A 12,948-nucleotide genomic window follows, 5' to 3' on the forward strand; every position below is an offset into this window, starting at 1 on the left:
TATATAATTTTTTTTATTTTTTATTTTTTTTGGCACTATTCCTTTGAAGTAGTTACTTCTACATTTTGCAATGCTGATTTATTAACAGGGAGTCTTCACAGAAATGGAGAAGTATGGAGAGGTTGAGGAGATGAATTTGTGCGATAACCTTGGTGATCATTTGGTCGGAAATGTTTATGTGAAGGTACTGTAAAATTTGAGTGTGGTTTTTTTTTTTTGTGCTTTTGCTTGATTGAACAGACAGGTTTATGAAATTAACCGTATTTCAAACAATGTAGCTATAACGGCCTGCATTAGAGAATTATGCTTGGAAATGTGTAACCGTTTACTTTGTTTTATTGTCTGAACAGTTTTGGAGGGAAGAGGATGCTGAGAAGACTGTATTGGACTTAAATAATCGCTGGTGTAATGGCCAACCAATACATTCAGAGCTCTCACCAGTTACGGACTTCAGAGAAGCCTGCTGTAGACAGTATGAAATGGGGTCAGTGTCTCACACTTCATTCATTGTTATTTAATTGAGAAACAATGACATTTTAAATATATAATATGTCACTTTTTAAGTAAATGACTGATTGGAAACTGTTCAAGACATTGTTTGTGTCTAAAGTTTTCATATACAAAACATTGTATTGTTGCCACACTATTTGTTTTTTAAACGAGAGTGGGGTTATATTAATATAGTTTATATCATAGTAATATACAGTATCTCACAGAAGTGAGTACACCCCTCACATTTTTGTAAGTATTTTATTATATCTTTTCATGTGACAACACTGAAGAAATGACACTTTGCTACAATGTAAAGTAGTGAGTGTACAGCTTGTATAACAGTGTAAATTTGCTGTCCCCTCAAAATAACTCAACACACAGCCATTAATGTCTAAACCGCTGGCCACAAAAGTGAGTACACCCCTAAGTGAAAATGTCCAAATTGGGCCCAAAGTGTCGATATTTTGTGTGGCCACTAGGGCTGGACGATATGGCCAAAATTGATATCACGATATATTTCTTAATTTCGGTCGATACGATATAGTCTTGGCAATCTTCTTATAGCCTTCGCCATCTTTATGTAGAGCAACAATTCTTTTTTTCAGATCCTCAGAGTGTTCTTTGCCATGAGGTGCCATGTTGAACTTCCAGTGACCAGTATGAGAGAGTGAGAGTGATAACACCAAATTTAACACACCTGCTCTCCATTCACACCTGAGACCTTGTAACACTGAGTCACGACACCGGGGAGAGAAAATGGCTAATTGGGCCCAATTTGGACATTTTCACTTAGGGGTGTACTCACTTTTGTGACCAGCGGTTTAGACATTAATAGCTGTGTGTTGAGTTATTTTGAGGGGACAGCAAATTTACACTGTTATACAAGCTGTACACTCACTACTTTACATTGTAGCAAAGTGTCATTTCTTCAGTGTTGTCACATGAAAAGATATAATAAAATATTTACAAAAATGTGAGGGGTGTACTCACTTCTGTGAGATACTGTATATATTAATGTATTTCTAAAGTGAACTGACTATCTTCAGAAAAGCAGTGACGCCACTTTTTTTTTCATCTTACCATCTCGTCTCACCACAGGGAGTGCACTAGAGGCGGTTTCTGTAATTTCATGCACTTGAAACCCATTTCTCGAGAGCTGAGGAGAGAGCGTTATGGACGTCATAGAAAAAGGTACCGAAAATCTTCTTCATCAAAGGCCAGTCTTGTGCCTTTCATTAAAGTTGGCATTTTTGTTGTTGTAACGGAAATTATCTTTCCATTAGACATCGTTCTCGGTCAAGATCTCGTGAAAGACGCTCTCGTGACCACAACCGTGGAGGTCGTGAACGTGAGAGGAGAAGATCAAGAGATCGTGAACGTTCTGGAAGATTTTGAGCCGTGACACAGTTTTGCTGCCTATGTTTTGTTGCTTAGTGTCATCAACCAATGACCAGCATTTGTGTGAGACATCAGATGCCGTCGTTACTTGCTTGAAACCCTTTAGTTTGTCACTTTGTTTATTTACTTTTTTTAAGTGTACATTTGAAAGATTTTTGTTTCTCAATAAAAGTGCATTTTTATAAATTGTCTGTGCCACAGGTTTATGTGTGGGGTTATTAAAATCTTAGTCATGATGAATCAGTCCTGCAGGCTTTCAGCGAGTGTTGTAGGGGTGTGTCACACTGCATTTCTATTCATTGGTTATGTATTGCTCATAAAACAGTGGTATCAGTTTGGAAGCAGATAAAGATTTATATCACTACAAAAAGATCAGGAATTATGTGTGCCTTCGTAGTATGAGTAAGGATATTACTATAAGAGGCAATCTTGCAGTGGTACAGTTAAAGATACAAACTAAAAAATACAACTGTACTGGAAAACAGTTTTTATCATTGTTTTATCTAAAAAAATCATAAAATCGGATTATTTCCAGTGCATACACCTTATTTATCCATTGTGACAATGGCTAGGAAGCATGACATTTGAATGAAAAAAAAAAAAATTTTGTAAGAGAAATTAGCCATAAAAGATATATTACATTTCAGCTATTTTCAGTTGTATGCCAAATGTTTCAGACATGTTTTTACAAAACAAAAAAAAATTTTGCCAACTTCTGATAGGAGGGCGAACGACAGACGCCCTCATTCCAGCCAATCAGGTTTTGCGCCAACACATGGCCATTTCCCATATAAGTGATGAACCCCGTGGCCCGTTCATATAAATAACGTGACGCAGGTACTTCTGTATGCACAGCTGTTAAAGTGGACGATCGGCGCTTATCAGCAAGGTAAATGTGTTTTATAATCGTTGAACCCGAAATGTCTGTAATGGACGTTGCATTATGCGATCAGCAATATATCTGAGACAAACAAATATATTTGTATTTATTATATAAAAATATTTTGCTGCTTTGCACATGTTGAAATGTTTATTTGCAAAATTACTACTTTTTTTTAAAAGTTTGTAATCATTAAAATCCTTTCATGCACCTAGCAGAACAGAGAAAGATTTAATCATAACTGCGGGGGAAAAAAGTAAAACTAAACGTCATTTCCATCAAAACCGATGGAATTAACTGCATTCATTTAAATCGAATTAAAAAAAAGAGACAGTTTGATGACTGACTGACAATCACATTAACAAAAGTCTAAAAGAGCACGAGGTTTGTGATTTGCAGGTAACGTTACATGGATGGTTGCCGCATTAATTTAAATCGAATTAAAAAAAAGAGACAGTTTGATGACTGACTGACATAATCACATTAACAAAAGTCTAAAAGAGCACGAGGTTTGTGATTTGCAGGTAACGTTACATGGATGGTTGCCTCGTGCTCGTACAGATTATAGAATGTTTCTGATATTTAATGAATGGTTCTGTAAGTCCTATAAGTGTTTTGCGGAAAAACGATATGCAGGAAACTCTGCCTGGATAGGTTGTGAATGAAAGTTTTTAGTTAAAAGAGTTTCTTAGAGCACATAGATCCACTTTAAACTTCCCCATACTTCTTGCGTCCTAGGCTGGGTTGCCAGGTGTGCGTCTCAAAGTCACGTCAATATATAATATTTGAATTTTGCAGTCACGTAAATGTTGTATTCATAACCGCACCAGAGTCATATTTCCATTAAAACATAGTATAAAGTTTACTTGTTTAGACTGGCAGAAGACTAAAGACATTTAAATGCGTGTCCTGTCAAAAGTGGGGGTAATGCGGATCTGGCAACCCTGGTCCTAAAGAGTCACCACTGGTACAGTAGTGTCCGTCTGTCTGTCTGTCTGGTATCATTTGCTTTTAGGTAATATTTTGATATTTAATGCAATGAAAATGCCAGAAGTGTGGCTTAAGTGCCTAAAACTGATCAAATACACAGGAACTGAAAATCACTGCCATTTTCTTTTTATTTCTAGATACACAAAGACCATCTGAACTTGCATTGTATTGTGGTCAATTCACATTAAAGCAGTCAAGCATGCTTATGTTGTTGAGGCTCATAGTTTTAACAGCTGGTGTGTTTTATGCTTGGCTTCTTAGGTTATCTATTAATGGTTCTCATACTCCAGAATTAACCTGATGGCTTCCAATGTCTTTGTGGTGATGTTGAAGGGAGATAAGAGTGCTGCAGACCTTGAAGAAGCATTTTTAGCACTTCGGCTTCCATTGTCCTGAATTCAGCGGGTTTTTAAATTTGATTTAAGTTAAATGCCTGTAATGAGGTCTGTGTTTAACACAAGTTCAAAATATTTTTACATTTTATTCTACATCCTTGGGATTTTAAAAAAAAACAATTTTTGTTACTTGTCTTAAAAAGGCAGTTGCTAACAACTGTCTAAATCAGGGGTGTCAAACTCAATTCCTGGAGGGCCGGAGCCCTGCAGAGTTTTGTTCCAACCCTGCTCCAACACACATACCATGTAGTTTTCAAATAAGTCTAAAGGACTTGATTAGTTGGATCAGGTGTGTTTAATTAGGGTTGAACCTAAACTCTGCAGGGCTCTGGCCCTCCAGGAACGGAGTTTGACACCCCTGGTCTAAATGGAACTACAACTAAACATTAAATGTGACTCATCATCTACTCAATTTTACAGTCTAATTGTGTTAATAATCAAATCTATTCTAACTCAGACATTCAGGGAAAATGTTTTTGAATAAAGAATGAAAGAGCTGATGAACTTAATGGTAGTGATGTTGAAGTCATGTGACTATAGCCTAAGTTTTCAAAATATATAAAAGTTGTTCATTTGTGAAGATTATCTTGATGAATGAAATGTGTAAGAATAATAAACCTTTGTTAGTCACAGAGCTTATTTTCTACAATAATCCAAAAGCCAATGAAAAATGTAACTTTTGGGTTGCCCTAAAAGTATATCTTCACTGCAGCAATCAATTGCTTTCTTGTTAATTCTGTGGATTTTACACTTTATCATTATGGGCTTTGATCTTTTAGTCATAGTTGCTTTTGGAACGAGTATAAAGACAGCAGTCTGGAAGTATTCCAGCTTCATAGTCTGTGGACATCTGACTAAATGGGTGATGCTATATCCTATAATGTGAGCCCTGAATTGAGTTATATTTCATGTCGTCTTGCACTTGAATGGACAAAATTGTGTCAAAATACCTGTCTATACAAGTATACACAAAAACAGTCGATTATGTTTCAAGTAAAGATACAACCGTTGAGAAAAAAATTGGATGTGTAGCTCTATAATAATTTTGGATTCATGCATTGTCTTAAAGTGACCACAGTGTAATTTACCAACTGCTGTCTGCCATAAATATTAATAAAATAAAAAAATGCAGTATTTTAAATTTAATTAATTATTCAATTTCTGTATCTGATTCGGAACGCCTACAAACCTGATTTATTCATGCTATTTCTTGTAATTTGCTTTTTTGTTCCTGACTCCAAGGAAAACATTTAACTTGTATATACAGTCATGGCCAAAAGTTTTGGCAGTGACATAAATAGTTTTTTTTTCAGTTTGCTGCTTCAGGATTTGTAGATTATTTTTCCATATGTTTCTACGGTAATACTATAATATAGTACTATACGGTATACTATAAGCATATCATAAGTTTTAAAAGGCTTTTATTGGCAAAAAAATATATATAATGAGTCAATATTTACAGTGTTGACCCTTGTTCTTCATAACCTCCGCAGTTCACTCTGGCATGATGGATATTAGCTTCTGGGCCAAATCCTGACTGATGGCGATCCATTCTTGCCTTATTAGTTCTCAGAGTTGATCACAATTTGTGGGCTTCTGCTTGTCCACTCGCCTTTTGAGGACTGACCACAGGTTCTCTATGGGATTGAGATCTGGGGAGTTGCCTGGCCACAGATCCAAAATTTCAATGTAATGATCTTCGAGCCACTTCTTTATCACTCTTGCTTTGTGACAGTGCTCCATCATGCTGGAAAATGCACGGATCACCACCAAATTGCTCATGGATCGTCAGAAGAAGTCGCCCTTGCAGGACGTTTTGATACAATTCTTTATTCCTGGCAGTGCTTTTGGGCAGAATTATGAGAGAGCCCACTCCCTTGGTTGAAAAGCAACTCCACACATGGATGGTCTCAGGATGCTTCACTGTTGGCATGCTACCAAGAACACAATGATTGGAAGCGCTTCTTCCCTCCTTTTATAGCAATCAGTCTGCTCTTACAATCTAATTAGTATGATAGTGATTTCACCTGACTAGTACTCATTCACACTTTCACATGTGCTGCTGATATGTTTAGTCAATTAATGTTAGCTGGTCATTTTGTGTCAGGATCAAAAAACAGTGAAATTTGCTTTTTTGTGAAAAGTTCATTTTTTGGCCAATGAAGCTTTTAGCAATTATTTAGAATGATCACATACACAATAATCTAGAAACAATGTGAATGAACACCTTAAGCAGCGAACTTTGCAAAACACAAAATTTATGTCACTGCCAAAACTTTTGGCCATGACTGTAGTATTGTGGTGTCATAATAAGCTTAGGCTATTTATTAGAAAACAGAATAACATGGATGAAATAACAAATCATTTATTTATTTTATTTTTTAAATTGTATTTATTTTTTGTGGTAGGGCCAACTTTAGAATGTGCAGAACAGACATGTGATTTGACTCTTTTGACACAGGCTGTCTATGCAGGTTGTGTTGTGAACAGATTCTCACACTTTACAGAGAACTATAGAGGAATCATGCCTTCAGTTCCATCCAACAAAGAGAACGACAGCCCTGCCTGCCCTTTTGATGACAAGAAGACCGCTGGCAGGAATGGTGTTGAGAAGTTGGTTTCAGATAATGTAGACAGACCCCTGCAGCTGAATAGAGAAACTGGGGCCACTGACCCAAAATGGATTCGTCCTGACCTGCCAAGCAGATGTACCTGGAAACCAGGAATGTCTCTTGAAAATTCCCCTCACAAACCCTTCCCCAGGTGATAATGCTTAATGATCTCTCACTTTGCACTTCTGACCTAAAATCACAAGATATTTTAAATCAAGTGACACGGACGCATGCTTAGAGAGCTGGGCCTACCAAAAAAGCATTTCTGTGTCTTTCTCAGGAATATTTCCTTATTTGGAAACTTATCAGCAAGATAAACATGTTTCACAATCATTGATTAGCTGTAATGGACTTTGCTGTATTCAATCAACAATATATTTGTTACAGAAAAAATATATAGAAGATATATAACATTAATTTAACAAAAGGAATATTTCCTTTTTAGGTTTTAGAATGTTCACACAGTTAAGCAGATGCATTTTTGTGTATGCATTCATAAGTGCACATGACTTTCATTATTTTTAAATGTTATATAGAATTGTATCATTATTTTAAACATAGTGGTTTTAAAAAATATTTTATTTTGTTTAGTGACAGTCTGATCCTGTATATTCACAGGTTCTAGATGGTAAAGTCACCATGAAATAAAAATAGACAATTCTTATTTTTATGAAAATAGGAATATTAGTTAATATATTTGAAGATATTTTTTGGAATATTGCAGTGTTAATTATAAATTATTTATACTATGTGCATATCTTTATTTAAAAAATCATGTGCCTTGTAATCTTTAAACAAAATAACTTCCCTTTCGTCTTGCAACAACATTTCTTCTCTTCTCTGATAATGTATTCACTGCTGTGAGGGTGGGACAAAAGGTGTCACTCTCATGACTACGCAGCAATAACAAACAAAAACCATCAAATTATCCAATCAATTCCTATATATTATTTTTAATTTACACTGTCACAAAATGACTTTTCTAACTATATAACTATAATTGTAACTATAGCTTTCTGTCCCCACAATATCCTTTTATGATTGTTTATTTTTTCTTCCTTTAACCATTGCAGGACAAAAGCTGAGAAGATTTTGCCCAACATCCTGGACAGGATTGGAGACACACCACTGGTCCGCATAAACAAGATCTCGAAGACTTTTGGACTAAAGTGTGAACTTTGTAAGTGATTCATTCATATTTCTACTTTTGAACAATTCTAAATCAGTTACTTAAAAAGTCAATATCGTTTTACCACAGAAAGTGTGTTACAAATAAGAAACTTCCGTAAAAGACAACAAAAAAAAAATCTTTGAAAGACAAAAAAAATTTTGAAAGACAAAGCAAGTATTGACCTTGAGTCCTTTAATGTTATATACAAATCTATGAAATAGGTGAAAGGCATTAATATAAATTGCCTCAAGTTACGTAACAGTCAGTTTTGTTTGTATGTGTGTCTGCAGTGGTCAAGTGTGAGTTCTTTAATGCTGGTGGTAGTGTGAAGGACCGTATCAGTCTGCGTATGGTGGAGGACGCAGAAAGGGAAGGCATCCTCAAACCTGGAGACACCATTATAGAGCCCACCTCTGGAAATACAGGTAATAATACAGGACTCTGATTTTGTTGAGACTTCGTCTTACCTGTTTTCTACATTCTTATTACATTGCTCGTTGTTACAGTGTGTGTGTTCTTAAAATCTTCAACACTAGTTCACATACTGCATATGTTTAAAATCCAGTTCTTAAATATGGTTAGAAAAGTGCATTGTAGTGGTCATTTTTACAATGGAGGAAAGCAAATATCAAGTGGGTAAAATAATTTTTGCCCAGTGGAAAAACATTTAGGTCTAAAGGGTTAAGTTATGTGCACTCTATGCAGGTATTGGTCTTGCATTGGCTGCAGCAGTGAAGGGTTATCGCTGCATAATTGTTATGCCTGAGAAAATGAGCATGGAAAAGGTAAGATTCATTCCAGTTAGATCAAATGGGATTTGTTAACCCATCAAGAAGGTTAAACAAGAGTCTCTTCATAGGTTGATGTCTTGAGAGCTTTGGGTGCTGAGATTGTCCGAACTCCCACCAGTGCACGGTTTGACTCCCCTGAGTCCCATGTGGGTGTGGCTTGGCGCTTGAAGAATGAGATTCCTAACTCGCACATCCTGGACCAGTACCGCAATCCCAGCAACCCCCTGGCTCATTATGACACCACTGCTGAGGAGATTCTGGAGCAGTGTGATGGTAGTAATTGTGTTGTTTCTCTCACTTTCTCTCTGTCTTTATTGTCATATCTTTTTCTGCTTTTTATCATCAAAGCATAGCTTCCTTTTGCTCCAGCTTGAAGGCTTTTTGTTGTCAGTAACATTAAAGGAATAGTTGACCCAAAAATTTAAATTGGCTGAAAATGCACTTACCCTCAGGCCATCTAAGATAGAGTTTTTCTTCATGGGAACAGATTGGGAGAAATTTAGCATTACGTCACATGCTCCCCAATAGATCCTCTGCAGTGAATGGGTGCCGTCAGAATGAGAGTTCAAACATCTAATTAAAACAATACAATAATACACATGACTCCAGTCCATAAAGTAAAGTTTTGTGAAGTGAAAAGAAGGAATACAAATTTATCAAGGCATTTTAACTTTAAACCATTGCTTCCAGTTAAAATACAAGTCCATAATCCATAATAACGCTTCCTCCAGTGAAATAGTCCTCTCACATCAAAATCCACCCAGATATTTGTTTAAAACTGTTTTGGCCTATTTTCGCTTGAAACGGTGCTTGATCTGTGCTCTCCTGATTCTTGAGATAAATATTTCACTGGAGAAAGCCATATTATGGATAGAGGACTCTATCTAGCCAAAAGCAATGTTAAATATTAAAAGCAAATCTTAATGATGGTTTGGTTAATACTTTTCCTGCAAACAAGCCTGCACTGGCCCTTTACGGGCCCACTTAGGGCTAGCCCAAGGGCCCCCAGCGGGCTGCCAGCTCAGGGCCTCTGAGATTGTGCTCATTGGCAAAACATTGGCCCCTTAGCGCTGGCCCTGCATGGGCAGCCCTCACTTAGCCCTCAGTAGGCCCACACAGGGCCCGCACTATTAATCTACAACAGGAGTGCCCAACCCTGGTCCTGGAGATCTACCTTCCTGCAGAGTTCAGTTCCAGCCCTGATCAAACACACCTGTCTGTAATTATCAAGTGCTTCTTCAGATCCTAATTAGCTGGTTCAGTTGCGTTCGATCAGGGTTGGAGCTGAACTCTGCAGGAAGGTAGATCTCCTGGAACAGGGTTGGGCACCCCTGGTCTATATTGTCAAAAATGTACAGTAGTCAAAGGGATTTCAAATCAATGGATTTATTAAATACAAAATAGAAAACATTCAATTCAGGTTAATACAGCTATACATAGCCAAAAATTTAAATACACAACAAACAAAAGAAAGCAAACAAAGCAATGTAAGATTGTAGGATTTCGTCATGTGAAAGTTGATGTGTGTGAAAGCCTTATCTGTAGTACATCAATGTCCAAACACTGTCCATAGCTGAAGTTGGCTGATAGCAAATGAATAATCCAACCTCTTGTAATGAAAACACGCCACGGCTCTCAAACACCAGACTCTTCCTAACCAGGAACAGTCATAAATAGTCCAGACTATGGTCTCACGTCAAAAAGAACTTTAAATCCATATTTCCAAAAAATATATTTCCATAAATCCAAATCCACAAACTGGACCATGATGTGGTAACCTCACCAATAAAGAGTCCTTCTAAAATGCATACAAATACACTGTCTTAAACTCTTAGCATCAATCCAAACATAGGCCATACATACATGTAACATCTCTGCAAAAAACATCAGCAACCACACAGGGCCCGCACTATTAATCTACAACAGGAGTGCCCAACCCTGGTCCTGGAGATCTACCTTCCTGCAGAGTTCAGTTCCAGCCCTGATCAAACACACCTGTCTGTAATTATCAAGTGCTTCTTCAGATCCTAATTAGCTGGTTCAGTTGCGTTCGATCAGGGTTGGAGCTGAACTCTGCAGGAAGGTAGATCTCCTGGAACAGGGTTGGGCACCCCTGGTCTATATTGTCAAAAATGTACAGTAGTCAAAGGGATTTCAAATCAATAGATTTATACAAAATATAAATTAAATTCAGGTTAATATTGAAATGACACATTTCCCAACCAGGACACAGCACAATGTTTTCAGAAGGTGAGCCATGCTAGCTACTGCTGCTTGTTATTGCTAACTCCCTCTACCCACCTGGCTTTACTTAAGGAAACGTAAAACACCCTAGCACCCCTAGTGGTAAGGAAGAAAACTGCCCACAGAAAACATTCAATTCAGGTTAATACAGCTATACATAGCCAAAAATTTAAATACACAACAAACAAAAGAAAGCAAACAAAGCAATGTAAGATTGTAGGATTTCGTCATGTGAAAGTTGATGTGTGTGAATGATTCAGGTTAGAACTAAACTCTGCAGGAAAGTGGATCTTGTGAGCCAGATTTGAGGATCCCTGGCCTATATGAAACAACAGGTTCTGAAAAGGCCTCTTTTGGTTTGAGCCATTCCAGTTCAATTGAGTGGCTTAAGAATGGCCAGTCAATATTGTTTGTATTCTCCTAGTTGCATTACAGGGCTGCCTACACAAAACCTGCATGGGCCTAAAGGTACAAAAGTTGCTCTGGGCCTGAACGGGCTGGCCCACACTGGGCCATCATTGGATTAATGTGGGCAGTCCCATAGTGTGGCCTGCTCACAGAAAGCCAACGGTGAGCCCAAAGCTGTGGCCCTCGCCTGGGCAAGCCCACACTGGGCCTGTTTAGAAATTTGTTTGTCGGTTGGATCTAGCCCACTGTGCCCGCAAAAAGCCAGCATGGGCCCCGCACGGACATGTTTGCAGGGTTGTAATAAATTAATAATCATTAACAAACATTATATAATGTCTAACAGATCAGTTATATAATATCAGATAATTATATAATGTTTAACAGATTAGTTAATATATATTTATTAAGCTACAAGTATGGGATCATTTCACAATGATTAACAAATCCTTAATTCATATAAAATTTAAATTGAAATAAACTTTCAATTCATATATGATCACGCACAAATACAATACAAATGATTTAAGTTATACACTGATAAACAGCTTATTTATTAATGAGCATTTGAATGCTTACAAATGCCATTAAACCGGTTGTTTAAACTTATTAAAATGTTAACCAATGCACTTTTTTTACATTTACAAATGTTGTAAAAATGTTACTCATTCACGCATTCATCGCAGAGGATCCACTGGTGAGCAAGTAATCCTAAATTTCTCCAAATCTGTTCCCTTGAAGAACCAAACTCCTCTACATCTTGGATGGCTTGAGGGTGAAGAGATGTTTAGTACATTTTTATTTTTGGGTGAACTATTCTTTTAACTCTCAACTCACCACAGGTAAAGTGGATATGCTGGTGGCAGGAGCTGGCACAGGTGGCACTATTACCGGCGTTGCTCGCAAACTTAAGGAGAAATGCCCAAATATTAAGGTAGACACTGATTGTCCCTGAGATCTGATGCACAGCAATTTTGTGAAATTTGCCTGTTTTGTAACAAACAGAGTACCACTTCAAATGTCAGCTAGAAAGAATGTTAAATTGAGATAAAATCATATAAATTGCAGTTGTATAAGTCACTCAGAAATTAAGTAACCAGGCATCACTGAATATACAGTGCCTTGCGGAAATATGCATACCCCTTCATTTTTTTCACATTTTGTTAAGTTGCTGCCTTATGCTAAACTGCTTTAAATTACTTTTTTCCCACATCAATCTACACTCCATACACCATAATAGTAAAGCAAAAAAACAGGTTTTTAACATCTTTGCAAATGCATTAAAAATAAAAAACTTAAATGATTCCATTGCATAAGTATTCATACCCTTATCTGGGACAGTTTAAATTTAGCTCAGGAGCATTCAAATTGCTTGTAGATGTTACTACACTTCGAGTGAAGTTAACCTGTGGCAAATTCAATTGAATGGGCACACACATCTTAATAAAAGGTCTAACAGCTGATAATGCATATCAGAGCAAAAACCAAGCCCTGAGGTCAAAAGAACTGCCTGTAGAGCTCAGAAACAGGTTTGTGTCAAGCCACACATCTGGGGAAGATTTCAGAAAAA

The 12,948-nt window shown here is 37.1% G+C and overlaps 2 protein-coding genes across 5 annotated transcripts in view; both read left to right on the forward strand.

The window, feature by feature from the left end:
- Positions 1 to 1,997, forward strand: part of LOC107654248 (splicing factor U2AF 35 kDa subunit-like) — a 7,114-nt gene extending 5,117 nt beyond the window's left edge. For all 3 annotated transcript variants that reach the window (XM_016441259.1, XM_016441258.1, XM_016441260.1), the window contains 4 exons: positions 89 to 184; positions 351 to 484; positions 1,591 to 1,683; positions 1,776 to 1,997. In XM_016441259.1, coding sequence (XP_016296745.1) covers positions 104 to 184; positions 351 to 484; positions 1,591 to 1,683; positions 1,776 to 1,887 — 420 coding nt within the window. In that variant the 5' untranslated portion in view covers positions 89 to 103 and the 3' untranslated portion in view covers positions 1,888 to 1,997. The remainder of the gene's footprint in view (positions 1 to 88; positions 185 to 350; positions 485 to 1,590; positions 1,684 to 1,775) is intronic.
- A 711-nt stretch (positions 1,998 to 2,708) lies between these two features.
- Positions 2,709 to 12,948, forward strand: part of LOC107654262 (cystathionine beta-synthase-like) — a 20,507-nt gene continuing 10,267 nt past the window's right edge. The window contains exons 1-7 of one of the 2 annotated variants that reach the window (XM_016441277.1): positions 2,709 to 2,779; positions 6,663 to 6,918; positions 7,832 to 7,947; positions 8,229 to 8,363; positions 8,644 to 8,723; positions 8,798 to 9,002; positions 12,221 to 12,312. In XM_016441277.1, coding sequence (XP_016296763.1) covers positions 6,680 to 6,918; positions 7,832 to 7,947; positions 8,229 to 8,363; positions 8,644 to 8,723; positions 8,798 to 9,002; positions 12,221 to 12,312 — 867 coding nt within the window. In that variant the 5' untranslated portion in view covers positions 2,709 to 2,779; positions 6,663 to 6,679. The remainder of the gene's footprint in view (positions 2,780 to 6,662; positions 6,919 to 7,831; positions 7,948 to 8,228; positions 8,364 to 8,643; positions 8,724 to 8,797; positions 9,003 to 12,220; positions 12,313 to 12,948) is intronic. The other variant, XM_016441278.1, reaches the window with a different exon arrangement.

Source organism: Sinocyclocheilus anshuiensis, unplaced genomic scaffold (assembly GCF_001515605.1).
Source record: "Sinocyclocheilus anshuiensis isolate Anshui unplaced genomic scaffold, SAMN03320099.WGS_v1.1 scaffold551, whole genome shotgun sequence".
Classification (NCBI taxonomy): domain Eukaryota; kingdom Metazoa; phylum Chordata; class Actinopteri; order Cypriniformes; family Cyprinidae; genus Sinocyclocheilus; species Sinocyclocheilus anshuiensis.